This window comes from Pelobates fuscus, chromosome 5 (assembly GCF_036172605.1).
Source record: "Pelobates fuscus isolate aPelFus1 chromosome 5, aPelFus1.pri, whole genome shotgun sequence".
Taxonomy (NCBI): Eukaryota; Metazoa; Chordata; class Amphibia; order Anura; family Pelobatidae; genus Pelobates; species Pelobates fuscus.
The window spans coordinates 71458842-71476004 of record NC_086321.1 but is presented as its reverse complement, the minus strand read 5'-3'; the positions used below and the strand labels follow the sequence as shown (position 1 = coordinate 71476004).

General features: G+C 43.8%; 1 protein-coding gene across 1 annotated transcript in view; it reads right to left on the bottom strand.

Moving 5' to 3' along the window:
• The window catches only part of SPEF2 (sperm flagellar 2), a 162671-nt gene that overhangs the window by 22873 nt on the left and 122635 nt on the right, over positions 1-17163 (bottom strand). Inside the window, exons 25-30 of the mRNA XM_063453972.1 lie at positions 16879-17039; positions 12212-12395; positions 10812-10971; positions 9645-9776; positions 8893-9031; positions 6953-7182 (exon numbers count right to left, since the gene is read on the bottom strand). Of these exons, the coding sequence (XP_063310042.1) occupies positions 6953-7182; positions 8893-9031; positions 9645-9776; positions 10812-10971; positions 12212-12395; positions 16879-17039 (1006 nt within the window). The remainder of the gene's footprint in view (positions 1-6952; positions 7183-8892; positions 9032-9644; positions 9777-10811; positions 10972-12211; positions 12396-16878; positions 17040-17163) is intronic.

Genomic DNA, 17163 nt, shown 5'->3' with positions numbered 1-17163 from the left:
AGGTAGGAGCCGTCTGAGGCTCCACACCTCCAACAATCTCCAGGTATCTCCGCGTCCATACGGTGCAGAGTGTCCGGTGTCCTGTACCAGTGCGTAAGGATCTTAAAGTTCGTCTTTTGGAATTTGGAGCTGATGGAGCATTTATGTGACAGAATGAAAATCTTTTCCCACTCCTGGTCTGTGAGTGTGGTCCCCGTGTCCCTTTCCCACCTGGAAACATATCTCGGGTGTGACAGGTGTTCGCTAGCTAGAAGATGTGCATATAGCCTAGAGACCGCCTTATCCGGGTGTGACCTGGCTGTGCAGAGAGTTTCAAACTGTGTGACGGCTCTGTGTAGGCATTGTTTGGCTGGGAAAGTCTTGTAGTATGCTTGCATTTGCAGGTAATGGAAGGTGTCTAGTCCCGTGGGTACCTTGTCCCCTAAGATGTCCGCCAGGGGTTTAAGTCGGTTCCCTTGTGTGAGATGATGAAAGCTGAGCCAGTCGGTGTCGGTGTATGTGCTGAGGTCTGCAGGTGTTAGTCCCCCACCCACCCCCGGGTTGTGCGTTATGGGCGTGAGAGGACTGTCCGTGGTCGTAAGTTGGTGTGAGTATCGCAGTGTGCACCAGATTTGCAGTGTGGCGTCGATCAGCGGGTTGCCAGTTCGCAGGGCTCCCAGCGTTAGAGTGCTTAACCAGAGGCGTGAGGGAAGAACGCCACCCGCCTGCGCGAGTTCCATGGGGACCCACAGCTTGTTGGTTGGGCGGGCGTGCCAGTCCACTAGCCTGAGTAGGTGGGCTGCTTGATAATATCTCAGGAATGACGGGAGCCCTGCGCCCCCTCTTGTTTTTGGGCGTTCTAGTATCGCCTTGCTTACCCTACTCTTTCTCCCGTTCCAAACGAAGTCTCTCACCGCCGCGGAGATCGTTTGGAAAAAGGTTCTTGGCAGTGTAACGGGGACCGCTTGGAACAAAAATAGCAGGCGGGGTAGCACATTCATTTTAACAACGTTTATCCGGCCGAACCAGGAGACATAAAGGCCCCTCCAGCGCCGGAGGTCATTCTGTAAGGCCGAAAGGATGGGGAGGAAGTTTAACTGGTACAGTAGGGTCAAATTAGTAGGTAGCCAGATCCCGAGGTATTTGAGCTTATCGGTGCACCATGAAAAGCGGAATTGTGAGTGTAGGTGTGCGATCCCCTCCGCTGTGAGTGAAATTGGTAGGGCCTCCGATTTGGTCATGTTCAGCTTGAGATTGGAGATGTCTCCAAACTCCCTGAAGGCCCGAAGCAGGTTGGGGAACGACACTATGGGGTTGTCTATGAAAAACAGCATGTCGTCGGCGTAAGCCGCCACCTTATGCTCCACTCGGTGTACGTTGTACCCCGTAATACCCCCGTCCCGTCTGACCGCCTCCAGGAAGGGCTCCAGGGTGAGGGCGAACAGAAGGGGGGACAGGGGACAGCCTTGCCTGGTGCCGTTGCGTATGTTGAACGGGGCCGAGAGCGCTCCGTTGATCCGGATACGTGCCGTGGGGTTAGTATACAAAGCTAAGATCCATGAGCGGATGTTGGGCCCGAACTGCATATGACGCAGGGTAGCTTCTAGGTACTTCCAATCCACCCGGTCAAAGGCCTTTTCTGCGTCCGTGGAGACCAGCACCAAATTTTTGTTGGTCGACCGGGCGGAGTGGATCAGATTGAGGGCTCGGATAGTATTGTCCCGTGCCTCTCTACCAGGGACAAAGCCCACCTGGTCCGGGTGGATCAGCGCGGGGAGTATGCGGGAGAGTCTCAGGGCCATGGTCTTGGCAAATAATTTTAAATCTGCATTGAGTAGCGATATTGGTCTATAACTCCCGCAGTCAGAGGGGTCCTTACCATCCTTGGGTATTACCGTCACCGTCGCGTGTAAAGTGTCTACAGGGAACCTGCCACCTTCCAACAGGGAGTTGAGACCCTGCAGCAAATGAGGCAGCAGTATATTTTTGAATTTGCGCAGGTACGTGGTCGGCAGGCCATCGGGGCCTGGGGCTTTGTTGGACTTAGATTGTTTAAGGGCTGCGGCAAGTTCCTCCTCAGTAATCGGGCGGTCCAAGTCCTCGGCTACGTCCACTGGGACCTTGCGCCCCACGTACTCAGAGAGGAACGCCTCTATCTTATGCTGGTGTAGGGAGGTGTCCGTACGGTGTGAGGTAGCGTCAATATTGTACAGATCTGCGTAAAAATGCCTAAAAGCTTGTAAGATGTCCGGAGGTGCCCGTTTCACCGTCCCATCCCTGCCCCTTATCAGATGTACATGTTGCTGTCTATGCCTCTGTGTCAGGGAGCGGGCCAACATTTTCCTGCATTTGTTGGAGAATTCGTAAAAATGTCTATTAGACTTCCGGATAGTGTGTAACAGATTCTGTGAAAGCAAATCCCTGAGCTGTCTACGTTGGTCGGTGAGAAGGCGGTAGGTATCGTCTGTATGGTCTTGTTTATGTTGCGTCTCCAAGTCCGCTATTGTTCGTGTCAGTGTCTGGATCTGTGTGGCGTGGTCTTTTTTGCGTTGGGTGCAAAGTTTGATAAAATGTCCCCTGATCACACATTTATGTGCCTCCCACACCGTGAGGGGGGCCACGTCGGTGCCGACGTTGTCAGCAAAATAATGCGTCAAGGTCTGTGCTATTTGGGTGGTGAAGGTAGTGTCTCCCAATACACTTTCATTGAGTTTCCAACAACGTTCCCGGGGTTTGAAGAGTGGGGACTTAAGTGTGATGAGTACTGGGGCATGGTCCGAGTCATGTTGTATCCCAATGTTGGATGTGAGGAGGAAGGGGAGGTATTCTTGGGCAAGGAAGACATAGTCTATCCGGCTATATCTATTGTGTACTGCGGAATAGCATGTGTAGTCTTTAGCGTCGGGATGCGCCACCCTCCAACAGTCGACCAGACCTGATTTTCCCAAAGCTTGTTTGGCTTGCCTTAAGCAATGTGCGGGGATGGTACTGGTGCCCACGGATGTGTCCATCCGGGGATCCAGCGGGATATTAAGATCGCCGGCTAGTATCAAAGTTCCCTCTCGGAACTTCTCCAGTTGTGTCAAGGTTTTCGTCAGGAATCGATGTTGTCCCTTGTTGGGGCAATAGATCGTGGCAAATGTGTACTTATGTGCTGCAATTACGCCCTTTACAAATAAAAACCTCCCCTGTGGGTCTGCTTGCGAGGTAGTGTTCTCGATTGGGACCGTATTAGCGAAAATAATGGCCACGCCTGAGCGTTTGGACTCCGGGTTGTTGGCGTAAAATCCCAGCGGGTACCGTCTATCCCGTATCTGGGGGGCCTCGTCGCCTTTAAGGTGCGTTTCCTGCAGAAACGCTATCGAGGCTCTGTGTGACCACAAGGTTCTCAATAATTGTCGCCGTTTTTCGGGGGCATTAAGACCTCGAATATTATGCGAGAACAGGGTCAGGGAAGCGGGGGTGAAAGTGGTCGCCATGGCTGTTCGGGGCGGAGGGGGGGTGAAGGAGGGGAGCTGTGGAGGGAGAGGTACGGGTACTATCCCTGTATGTGGGTCCAGGCCCGTCAGGGGCTTCGGGGGGTTAGGCAACTAAGACCCTAGGTCGTGAGAGGGTGACCTGATCTACAGGTGGGTCGGTTGCGGGGGGATGAGAAAGTCCGGTAGGAGAGGTTCGTCCAAAGAGAACGGTGCCCGCTCTCCCTCGACCCACGTTGTGGGGCGTACGTCTCGACTATTAGTCGTCCGGGTAGTGGAAATTCACGTGGCGGAGCGCCAGAGCCAACATGTAAACAGGGCAGAGGGGGAGGGGGGGTACCGTCCGGGTTGGGGCGTCTGGGTACTGGCTGTGATAGTGTTGCCACCTCGCGTCATCAGCATACCCCGTTAACCTTAGACAGTTTGCTTACATCTCAACAGTGCTTATTAAGGTGCACGGCCCCGGGGTCCCTCCACTGAGCCATACCCCACCCACCATAAAATTCCCTTCAAGGGTGGCGTTTGAGGCCTGGAGCCCCGTGCAGCGTCAAGGCCTAGAAATCTGCTAGTTTGATCGATGGGGGGGGGCCATATAGTGGCTCCATACTGTTGGTGCCATGCCCCGTGAGGCCTGAGAAGGGGCGATATCTCCTCCTAGTGTGAGGATCTACTGGTGCCCGACTCGCACCCGAGGGTCGGGGGAGTTGATAATTTGACGTGGGGGGGCCAATGTGCAAGAGGTACTTAACTGCGTAGGCCGCGAGGAGACCCCGAGGCCGTCGTAAGAGGTCAGGTTGAACCCCGCCATTCCCGCCCCACCAGTGCAGATCTATAATTCAGTTATCAAAGTTATCCATAACGGAATAAAACAACAAAGGACCAAACATAACTGTTGTCATACATCATAACTGTTGACATACATTAACCTTTAAGAGCCTCGTGAGTTGGGGAGGAGTGACCCCGGGGCCGCAGTCCAAACCGCCCGCCACGGCATTGTAGAGACACCGCACAAAGTATAGTTGGGGGGACAGCACGTGGCGCGAGCGATTCAGCGCGGCCCCCGGGCCGCACCCGCCGTAATAGACAGATAGCCAGACCAGGTCGTCATTTAGTGCCGCCAGACCGCAGGCGTCGGCCTAGTGGCCCACCGCCTGCCGTGGGGCGGCATGAGCATCTAAGTCGGATAGGGTGACACACCATGGTATAGTACTAGCCCCCGCCCTCTAGCAATATTCATAAACTGCCCAAACACAATTACAGAACGTCTCTTCTGCCCCGTGGATGCCCCCTTGCAAAGTGTGTGCCAAAAGTTCAGGCTGGCAGGCCTTCGTAGGCAGCGTGTGAGGGTGGTTCCTAAACTGGTCCTTAAACTGCTGCCGTAAGTTAAGTTGGCCGCTCCCCAGGCGGAGGAGTACTATCGATCAAACTGAGCCTGCCTGCATGGGGTGGTAGGGGGTATGGAGTCTCAAATGTCCCAAGAAAGAAGGTGTTGGCATTTACCCGTTCCCCACCCAAAATCGGCAAGGGCCTAGATGTAGCTTTGGAAAAGCCGCTACTGTTCACACCGCAACAAGTATGTAGGGAGGCCCTGCCGGCGGACTGTCCCGGTTCCCACCCATGTTATAAGCTAAGTGTTCTAGTGTAAATATAATCGTGGCAACTTATCTGTTATCGACGTCGCCTGGGGAGGCCTCCTCAGGTCGGCTCCTGCTGCTGCGGGACCAAGACGACGTGATGCTTAACTGGTGACCAGTTGTTATTCTTCTGGGCCTGCTGGGCCCCCCCAGCGGGCGGGTTGCGCATCTCTCCTAGGTTGATTACGGAGAGCCTCAGGGACCTCGGGGTGGGATGGTCGCGGTGGAGGCTGGTCCAGGATCCAATTGCGGACAGTGACTGGCGGTAGATCGAGGGCTCTCAGAAAGCCGGGTATATCGTTAGGCCATCGCAGGGAGCACCACGTGTTGCCCTTCTTAGCCTGAAGGCTAAAAGGGAAGCCCCATTTGTATGGGATGCGCTTTTCCTGAAGGATGCCTGTCAAGGGTCGCAGGGCTCTCCGCGCATCTAAAGTGAGGGCTGAGAGGTCTTGGTATAAGGAAATCGGGGCGTCCAGATAGGTGACTGTCTGCGTGCGAGCTGCCCTCATAATGGCTTCTTTGAGCTGAAAGGAGAGGAGGCAGCAGATCACATCTCGGGGCAGGCCATCCCTTCTCGGGGGCCGCAGGGCCCTGTGTGCACGTTCGATGTGGTAGTCATCCTGAGCTCTGTCGCCCAGTATACGAGTGAAAAGCTGTGCGAGGGCAGTACCCAGGTCTTCAGTTTCAGCTTCGGGCATACCTCTGATCCTGATATTATTCCGCCTGCCCCTGTTGTCCAGATCCTCCACCTGTCTGCGGAGCTCTAGGAGCACTGAGCCCTGTCTGGCAGTGGCATGGTCAGCTGCCTGGGAGTGTTGAATAGCCTGCAAGTTTTCATGCTCCAGCTCAGTGACACGCTCCTCCAAGGCCGTGAGGTCCCTGCGCACCTCCAGAATCTCCTCACGGATCGCCGCTCTCAGTTCCGCTACCATGGCAGTTTTATCTTGCTTGGTGAGCATATTAGCCGATATGGCTGTCAGTTCTGCCGTGATTTGTGTTAATGTTTCCCCTCTTGCTGGGCTGGGCTCCGAGCCTGCTCCGCTCTCAGCACCAGGGGATGCCGCCGCCATTTTGTCTGCCTGCCTCGTGGCACGGTAAGCGTCGGGTGTGGAGAGAAAATCATCCATTGGGCCGGCCTGTTTTCTCGATGGGCTAGTGCCCGATGGTCCTGGGGTGCCCTGGCGCCTAGTTTTCCCCATTTCACCTGCGTGGTTTCGCTAATAATAGGGGCTATGTGGGTCGAGATCGCGGAGCTCCGAAAAGCACGTCTCACTCCATGCGCCGGCAAGCCACGCCCCCCAATTAAGATTTTCTTATCCCCTGCTATGTTAATAGCTTGCTAGACTCTGCAAGAGCCTCCTGTATGTGATTAAAGTTCAATTTAGAGATTGAGATACAATTATTTAAGGTAAATTACATCTGTTTGAAAGTGAAACCAGTTTTTTTTTTCATGCAGGCTCTGTCAATCATAGCCAGGGGAGGTGTGGCTAGGGCTGCATAAACAGAAACAAAGTGATTTAACTCCTAAATGACAGTGAATTGAGCAGTGAAATTGCAGGGGAATGATCTAAACACTAAAACTGCTTTATTTAGCTAAAGTAATTTAGGTGACTATAGTGTTCCTTTAATCTGTTTTCAAGTTCTCCCCACTGCTTCTCAGCTCTTTGGTTATCATAGGATTTAAACAATGGTGAACTGTACTTACAATTGCACACTCTACAGGGGCAATAATTTGGGCAGCCCTTCCTAGGTTTACAACATGATATTAGGTTTTTTTTTTTACTGCTGGTAGAAAAAAAGGAATTAAATATTTTCTCCAAAATACAGTGTTTTATTACTCTGACTATAACAACTATACTATACCTTCAGGAGCCACCAGCATGCATTGCTCATACAGGTTGTTCAGTTGTAAAATAGTTAATGTTCCATTAATTGACATTTCCACTGGAAGAGATCGAAGGGGAGGAGGCGGATCAGGAATTACTTTAACATCACAACTGATGTAGAAGTCTGCTTGCTCCAGAACAAGTTCATTTGGTATCTTTGTGCTTGTTTCAATGTAATGACGTGCAACTTGAATTAGTTTTTCGATACTGTAACATTATAAGAAATAAAATTATATTAACAAGAAAGATAGGAGGCTAACAATTTACAGAACTCACTCACACTTATATATACATATCACAATTAAACAAATCTTTATATTTGCCACATGGGTTATAGTAAATACTAAGAATTGAATCATATGCATGCAATATTGGTTTATTTGTGGGTTATCTTTATGTTTGATTAGAATTTTTAGCCAAACTATCGTGGTAGGGAACCAAGGCCGTGTTTGTACCTAAGGCAAAATAAGTTGAAGTGTGCTGGAATCCACTGTCAGGTTAAGCCTGTAAAAGCCTGTAAAATATCTTTTTGGATAGGTTCTGTTCAATAGCTTAATTTGTATCCATGTTTGATATTATGTCTTTGCTCTGCTCACAACATTTGACTATTTCGGTCATTTAGAGCCATTACTATTTCTAATAGGCTTTGTATACATCTCTTTGTTCACTATTCTAGTTGTTTTTTGTTCTAATAGATCCATTTTTTATGTAGTTCTCGATATTCATATATATGGCGACATGTTCGCCTGTTGTGTACACTTTTCTCTTAATACAGATTGTACGCATGTGCATTATCATGCTCGATTCTCGAGCGCATAGAACTTTGGTTTTTTCGCATGCGCTTTTGGAATGACGGACGAAACAGGAAGTTTCCCTTGCGTTCCAACCTGGAACGCACGCGCCGGTGAACGGCATAACAGAAGATTGCGATGGGTATAAGAAGCTCCTCTACAGCTGATTTTCTATATATCCCTGACGAAGTCCCCTACCTATCTGGACGAAACGCGTTGGATATTGGACTTTATTGTCTGCTTATTTTATTTATATTTTATTATTTTATGTATGCTGATTTATTGTTCCTGCTCTCCACTTGAATTGGATTTGTGCTGCTGATTTCTACACTGCCTTCCAGTTCCACTAAGAGTGGAGATATGCCCACAACTATTTTACGTCTGTAAGTGCTCCCAATAAATATCTTTTGTACTTTTTTATACATACTTCACTATGTATGGCTTTTTTTATTCATTCCTTTAAGACATACTTCGTCATTTGATCTACTATCAAGATCTATACTGATATACCCCAGGGGGGTGAGAGGCCTGATTTGCATTTTCGTTTGTGAGTTTAATACCTAAACTTTACACTCTCACACTTAATTCTAACAAAATTACGCTATGATATATATTTTTATTATTTCAGATTATATCATATTCCTTAACTGAATATTCTTACTCTGGATATTTTCTCCAGGTTGTATTAATTATATGCTTATTTGAAGGTGTTTTCCACTTTTTTTCTCTGTTTTATCACTTTGGGTGTCTGTGAGGTTCACCTGGAACCCCTTCAATTAGGTAGATTCATTTATTTAATTTAGTTGGTATACTACTGTTTTCTTTCACATGTAAATAAAGAGGGCTTACAGGATGAGTAAGATAATAGAGTTAAAGGGTGAGGAGGGTGCGGTTTGTCCAGGACGCCTACAGTACATTGTGCCGTAGAGACACCCTCATGCCATGAGAAAATACTGGGGGAAGGACGTGTGTGTGTACATGTGTGTGTACGTGTGTATGTGTGTGCGTGTGTGTTAAACAAATAAAATGAACTCCAGGTCATAACAGATCATGTTTATAAAAGTAAAGACTTGCTCCAGAACAAGAAAAAAGTGACGTATGTCCATAACATTTTGCTCAGATTTACCTTGACATTTCTGCTAAAAATCTAGCTCCTAGCCACATGTCCATGTCTTTGTAAGCATGTTCAGCTTTTGATATTAGATCCTGGCAAACATCTAAGGCTTTAGATTTTATCAAATCAAGCTTGGTCTTCACAGCACTTTCTGGAAAAGAGACCAACAGAAATACAGAGCAGTCAAAATTTTACATCCTAACCCAATAATTAAAAGAGAAGTAGGCAACTTTCAACCTAGTCCAGATATTATGGACCACATCTCATTGATGCTTTGCCAGCATTATGGCTCTAATGGCTTATATGGGAGATGTATTCCACAACATCTGGGGTGCCAAAAGTTGCCAACTCCTGAACTAGAACCTAAAAGCTACTTGCCACCCCAAAAAAATGTGCTAGAACAAGCACTCCATGTCAGTGTAGGGGTGTACTTGAGTGGAGTGTTAATGCATGTATGAGCGCAGGGTGGAGAATCAGTGCATGTGTGAATGCAAGGATTTATTTCCCTGACGAGCCATTGGATGTGTAGAGTGATGTATTTTTGTGAAGGGTCAGTGAATGTCTTGCCCTCCATATTGAAAGATGATTTAAAGGAGAGCGAAGTACCTTATCCTTGGATTGATTTATTATAAAATCTATACATCTGAAGTTGTGTATGCCATGACATGTTCACTTTAAACATAGTATTGAATCACCCCCTTTAAATTCTAAATGAACACCGCTGTCATTGTAACACATTTTAGCGTAATTTAACTTTCACTGACCTTCAGATTCAAGAGCAAAAAAATATTCTTGCTTGCTTTTAAGCTTTAGATCTTGTATTTTTTGCAGTTCTGCTTTTTCTTCCGAGGTCTGCAGTGAAGCTGCCGGTTCCACTGGACCAGGAGATTTTCCTCCTACATAAAATGCTTAATGTTTACCTGATGTTTTTATTTACTGAGTGAGCAATTTGCTTACAATATTTGCAATGTTAATAAAGTTCACTCTTAAATTTAATGGAAATGATTGAAGAACACACCATTTAGTACTTCACTATAAATTATACTCATGATTGAAAACACCATAAATATGATTTGATTTATTCATTCTCCTGGTTACTCAGTAAAAACTGAGGGAAAAATTACCTCTGCTACTGTAATAGAGATCACATTGAATCAATTAGAGATTTTGAAAAGAAAAGCTGCTCTGACTTATCCGAGCTGAACTCTTTTGACTGCAATAGTCAACGGAGTCTCACCAAAGTAGTTTGTGTGGGGCAAACTACTTAGCTCCAGATGATACTGAGATTCCTAAGTTCAGCCACTCAAGGACAGCATGTTGCATTGACCTTCTTGGAAACCAAAGTCGGCGAGGGACTTGGCAATTTTCAATATTTAGCTTTGGACAATTTGATCCAGGATAGCAATTTGGAATAACATATTGTTAGGATCTCTGGATTATACTCAGATACGACCAATGCTTTGTTATTAAATCATACCTGCCAATGACCACCAAAAAGAAAATTGCAGCAAATGATCATCACTTTTACCAGAATAAACACTTTTAAGCCAAGATAGAAACTTTATGAAAGTGTTGTGTTCTGAAAAGTGGTGCAAAGCTGTAAAGGTGGAGCCATCAAACGTTGGGTGTGCCTCTGTACAACTTTTACAAATTTGTAACACTTTCCAGAACATAACTCTTTCATAAACCTCCACCAAATTATTTAGCTTTGGGATGGTAGGAAAATTAAACATTGTAATAATCATAGTTCCTTTTAAAGTTAATGCCGTAATCTTTTACATCTACCAAATCAATTGAACACTATAAACATGTTTTTAAAATGAAAAGGACCATGGCATGGTATTCTATAAGAGACATTGCATATATTTATTGGTGATCAGAAGTTTATTGATGGCAGTATAACCAGTTTAATCGCAAAACAATGGTAATACCTGGTTTTCCTTTTGGTGATTTTGGGGGCTTCTTCTTTGAGCCCTTTCCACTGCTTTGGAAAGCGGGTTGGGATGCTTTTAAGCGCTCTTTTTCTTTTGCTTCTATTGCCAGCCTCTCCTTTTCTTCTTCTGCTTCTTTCATCTGTTTTTCACGAGTTACCTGAGAGTAAAATGTTAGTTTATTTGCAACATAGTCACAGGTGTAAAAATAAAATAAAATAATAATTTCACCTGTGTTTCACTTTTTCAGGGAAAATGATATGGAACAATCAGTTATACCCAGAATGCTTTTGCAATCACATGCATATATACATGTTGTGATTAAAAAGATTCTACTTTAAAAAAAAAAAATGTTATCTATAATTCTTAGTTTAGTAAATAGAGTATACACACTTACACATTTAAACATGCCTTAGTGGGGTCATTCCAAGTGTGGGCAGATATGTCTGTGTTACCCATAAAACTCTCTCTGATGGGTCTATTTGCTAAACACCACGGTTAGTCCAGAATTTACAAATGACTGATTCCAAAGAAGATTGGGACCAATGCATCTAATAGGATGCACATTTGCAAATTGCTTGCTTTTTGCAAACGGTCGATAATTATCAGTACTACTTGCCCGCTGACAAATAGTTTAAAATCTGCAAATATTCATCTGCATAAGCCTTAATCAAGTAGCGGCTAGTCAGTGCTTTGTAGCCAGCCACCACAGTAAAAAATAAACAAAATCTTTTTTTTTTTTTACTTAACTTTTAAAATTTGTAACGTATTTTGTAACTATGCCCCAGAAAGTACCCCTTTTCTACAGAAAACTACCGAAGATCTGTACAGGTTTTCTTCTAGTTAAGTAATATCTCACCCTTATCAGAAAAATCTTTTGCATGTTTTTCATAGATGTCATCTCTTAGGTGCTAGAAGTGTTCCTCTAAAAATGTAACATTTTACTTAGAATCTACATTCCCCCCAAACCCGTACCTTAAAGGTTTTCAAACATTAACTAGTTTCAGCATTTACTCTTCACCCTTTTTTACTTGTAAACAAGCAATTGACTTTGATGCTACAATTTTACCCAATGCTCAGCTGCTAAGAATGCATTCAAACTCTTTTGCATGTAACTTTGAATTGGTACGTCACAACATAAAGGACTTTACTTGCAGAAATTTAGCTTGTCGGAAATGCTCATATCAATGTTAAATCGAAGAAAAAGTCAGGTTCTAAAACCATACGGATGTACAGTCTATAAATGGAGTAGGCACAGCTAATATTTAGGTAATATAGGTCATTACATTGCATATTAACCAGGATCCCTGCCCTTGCAAATGATCTTATTATGCTGCTAAATATACCATTACACAAAAGCAAAATCTGGTTAAATGTATATAAAAACCCAACAAAGTTACCATATCAGCAATGGCAGTCAGTGCAGTTTGCCATGTTTCCACAATTAGCTTCTCATCAGTTTCGAGGATCTGTTTGGATATCTCCACTATCTGATCTTCTTTGCCTTTCGTCAGTGATGTTTTGCTCTTCTGCTTCCCTGGGCTTTGCTCAGGTGACTGAGGTCTTCTGCTCACAAGAGGAATTCTTCAAAATACAGCAAAAAAAATGTATATTAATGAATTTTATAATAATGTATGATGATTTATTGGAAGATGGAATATTTGACAAATATATTTAAATCATAGAGTACCATTGCACAATTCATTATATACATTAGATATATAACTAAGTATTAAAGTCACCTAAAACCCAATGGAAAGTCTTCTTCCCTGGCCACGTCCCAAGCCACTTGATTCAGAAAAATCTGTCCCTCAAACACTATTTAGAATGCGTAGGTATAAAATACAAAGTTCTGTGGGCTTAAAACCAATCTCACCATTTCTTAGATCTGACCAGTGGTGCTTTCCATTGTCAGCTCAGTATAGTAGGGCTTCGGTTTGTCATCAGTTACTAATACTTTTAGTAACCAAGGTTGCTGTAAAAGCACAGTTACAGTTAAAGTGAAATCATCACTATATTTTAATGTATTTTATAAAACAGGTTTGTTTAAATTTTTTCTAATGCCTTCTATGTAAAGTCACCAATTGTAAAGTGGATTGTGTATTATTCCCCCTACCCTGACCACAGGCAGGAAGCACTGCTCAATAAAACTTGGGTTTATTTGTATTTTTTCCCCACAGTACCACATTTTGCAAACACCCCAAATGTGTAATCTGCTACTGTTCTCGATTAGAATGATACTTCATATGTATACCTTCTCCTCCTAATGTATCCCTTAATCCAACACTTAAACCAACCCTTAACCAAACCTTCAATCCAGCCATAATACAACCTATAGTCCAACCCATAATCCTATGTAGAGTCTGTAACAGCACCCCCAGGCATAAAAGGGGTTAAACCGCCGTTTAGAGGATATTCCCCTTCCAGATACACAGGCAGCTACCAAAGACACCAATCTGCCGAACAGGAAACCATATGAATGCCGTAAACAGCTGAACCGGAACCAAACGAATGCTGTAAACAGCCGAATAGGAAAAACCATACGAATAGGTTTACACTCCTAGCAGTCAAACTGGAACAGCATACAATAAATCCCCCCAAGAACGAGACAAGGCTCCATTTTGAGGGTCAAGCAGGAATAGACAGATCTGTGGGTTTATTGTTCTTATATACACATTAGTACCACCCGCAGGGTTTTGTAAAACAACCAATAAACACGTACAATACACTCAGACACTCCCACACAAAATCCTCCCCTCTGCCTGTGATACAATTACCTTAAACAATGGGTTAATGTAATTATCACAGGCAGAGAAATACAGTTTTTCCACATTATTCATAACTTTAAAAGTATACATACCATTCACATAAAACTTACATTTTCAGAATCAGCATACTCCAAATACACACATATGTCAAAATCATCCAAATTGTTCCAGTGGTTCAAAAGATAAATCGAAGTCCTTTGTGACCAAATGAAACATGGCTTTTCTGCCCAAAACCAGTTCCACAGAGTCTTCTATCCTGGAGATAATTAGGAAGTAATCCAATTATCTCCAAGGACAGAGGCAAAACTCCATTGAACACATGGTAGCAAAAGACAATAAAATACATAAAAATATATAACCGTGCAGCTATTGCATAAAACAGGTACATTCAACATATCCCCAGATAGCTTAGATCTGAGCGCACATTATTACTGAATGGCGCTCAGATCACATACATACAGTTCAATTGCAATGGAGCCAAAGTCTTTTACATAGTCTTTTGTTATACGAATGGGCTCCATGGCATAGCTATCTGGGGTATCACTGTTCAAATAGGACAAGCCCTCCCATGCTTACATTCTGGTTTTCGTGTCTTTGCAGGGGAAAATCTAGCGTTTCAACATGGGGCCAGAGTCTAAAGGCAGCAGGCGGGCAACCAGGCTCCTCCAATGCACAGTGGCGAGATTGGTCTTGTCACAGAGTCCAACCTCTAATCCTACCCATAATCCTACTCCCAATCCTGCCCCTAATACATCCCTTTATCCCACCTCAAAGAGTTTCTCTCTGCTGACGTCAGTACTGATATCAGCAGAGGGATTCCGCAACTTTGTGAACCCTCACATTGTGTGATTGCAACATGAAAGCGAGATCTTTCTCTCATGGTACAGCTCCAGGAATGGAAATCAGAGCTGGGCAGATGGCAAAGCTCACCACTGATCACTGAGCAGGGGACAAGAAGGGAGACATCACCATGGTCTTTTCAGACCTGGGAGGTCTACCTGATGCTAAATAATTTAAAGTGCCATGCTCAATTAGTCCGCTGCACATTTGTCAGCCAGGACCCACTAATTGTGTCCCCTGCTTACACAGGGTCCTCTCAGTTATAGAAAGATACCTGGGACTCCCTGTATTTAAATGCTGGCAAGCTGAGGGCATTTGCGCTCAGTCTCTGTATTTAAATGGGTTTAAAGAGCTATATCAAATGTTCACTTAGAGTGCTTCACATAGCTCATCTGTCAGTCTGGGACCACTAACTTTAGCCCCAGCTGACAGAAAGGACCCTCAGATACTGAAAGATACCTAGGGTCCCTTGGTAGCAGCAGGGATTTAATCCTGTTGGTACTTTTACTGCATGGCAGTCTGTGTCAACAATAATTGTTAAAACCCTGCACTGCATGATGGCATAGCATAGATCATCAAGTGATCCTTAAGTAATTAAAAAAATCAATACAGAACAATAATTATGAGCTGGGTCCTCTTAGGAACATTTTTTATGCTGCTTATTGAATAGGAACTTATTCGTTGAAGTCTAAAGTAAAATTTCAGTAAGCAGAGCGAACCCTTAGACTTGGGAGGGACTGGCAACATTTGACCTGGGGTGTTAGTATTAACATTGGCTTTTCTTGCATTTTTTGCACACAAAACTTACAGATCTCAGTGTTGTCCTACTCATGGAGAACATATAATATATAGGCATTTAACAGATGAAGGCTATTGTAAATTCAAGGTGTGCCATCATACATTATATCCCTGTAACCTTCATCAGGGTGCCCTGCAAAGAATGAAGTAGCATTGCCAGAAATCTGTGCATGCAGGCAATGGCAATTAAAGTGCATAATGAATGTCAAAATCAAGGTCTTACTGTCAAAACCTCCAGGGAAATCAGTCTGGCAGCCTGGTCAACCTTAGATATCAAAGACTGCCCAGAACTGTCCTGAATGAGCCATTCTCGAGCTGGATAGCACTAATTGTGCAGGTCACCAGCCCATGCACTAACCCACACAGTGCAAGGCTAACAAAGGCCCTGCACAATTCCTGCTGCTGTCTTACTTCAGAACTGTGCAAACAAACATTCCAACACACTATTTTCAGTATAATTGTTTGAGGCTGCAGTCCACAACCACCTTGCCAACCCTTCCATTGTAGTGGCCAGTGAGGGAAGGCAGTTGCCCTCCTGTAAGAATTGCCAGCCCTCCGATGCTTACATTCTGCTAAAATAATCCATGTCCACATGTTTCTTAGATCAACTTTAATTTGACAATTTTCAATTGCTGCAATTACAATATTTTTTTTTTCTAAAGAGGTTTTCTTGAAGACATTTTTGAATTTGTTAAAATAACTCAAAAGATCATAGATTGTAGACACGTTTGAGCAGGACCTTCTTCACCTCTTGTCTCTGATATGTTCTGTTTGTCAATTACTTCAAATGTCAAATTTCTCAATTCTACAAATGTAATTTCTTATGGAATATGTTGGCACTATATACATGGGTGAGGTGCTGGCATGTTTCTAATAAAAGTTGGCAGGAATTTATATACTTGTTTAGAAATACTGGAATAAAGCTCTGTTTTTTGGTCTCAAAATATAGGGATATGGTAATATATTGGAAGACGTCCCAAGTTTTAACCTCTGTAAGGGCCAAGCCGCAAGATGACAAAACATTAAATAAATAGTTTTATTCACATTCCATGTGTGGCAAATTAACATTGCAAATCAAACAGATTAAACATAAGTGAATGGTGGTTTGGCTATATGGTGAATACATATAGACAGTTAAACAGATGGTATTCATTAGATTCTGTGCCCAGTGCTGACTATATTCCAGGTTAGCTATAGTACCCTGTTTAGTAACAAATATAGTATAGATTGGATATTTCAGGCACATCTTCTGCTATTTATGACACCCCACTAACCCACCCCCTCCCCTTCTCTAACATCAGTTGTTTTAAATGTGTTAAACTCTATCAGATAGATCAATATTGCTTCAAAACTGGGGAAAAGAGGGAAACTCCCGAAAGATTGTCTTTGACATATTATGTTAGTCCAATAAAGAAAGTATCATTAAATACTGCAATACTCTGGTATATTGTAACAAATATATAAATAGGGCTGCTCACTAAACTGAGAATTCAAAGTAAATTTCACAATTAAGACTAGAGTACCTGAATTTAGATAATATTCTCAGATTGGCTATTTTGACCTTAAACTTTAGTGATTAAGTGTTCATTTTTCTTTACATTTTTGGATACAAAATACATTCCTTTTTAAATATGTTGCAAAGTTAAAAAGCTGCATTGTACCTTGTAGGTTTTTCTGATTCCCCATCCAAATCCAAGGAGAAAATGTCAATTAGGGGTATGCGAGTAAACTCAGTGGTGGACTCTGAAGGTATCTTTCTCTCCATTCCTTGATAATAATCGCGCAGAAGTCTCGCAGTGTCTTGAAATCGGTCCACCTCTGCCTTTATATGGAAAAAAACAAACAAATCATAAACTTACAATAGGTAAGAAAATAATATAATAAATGTGGCTTCTGTCTTACACTATAATGTAGCAACTGGCCAAATACATTTTAGGAAATAAGAC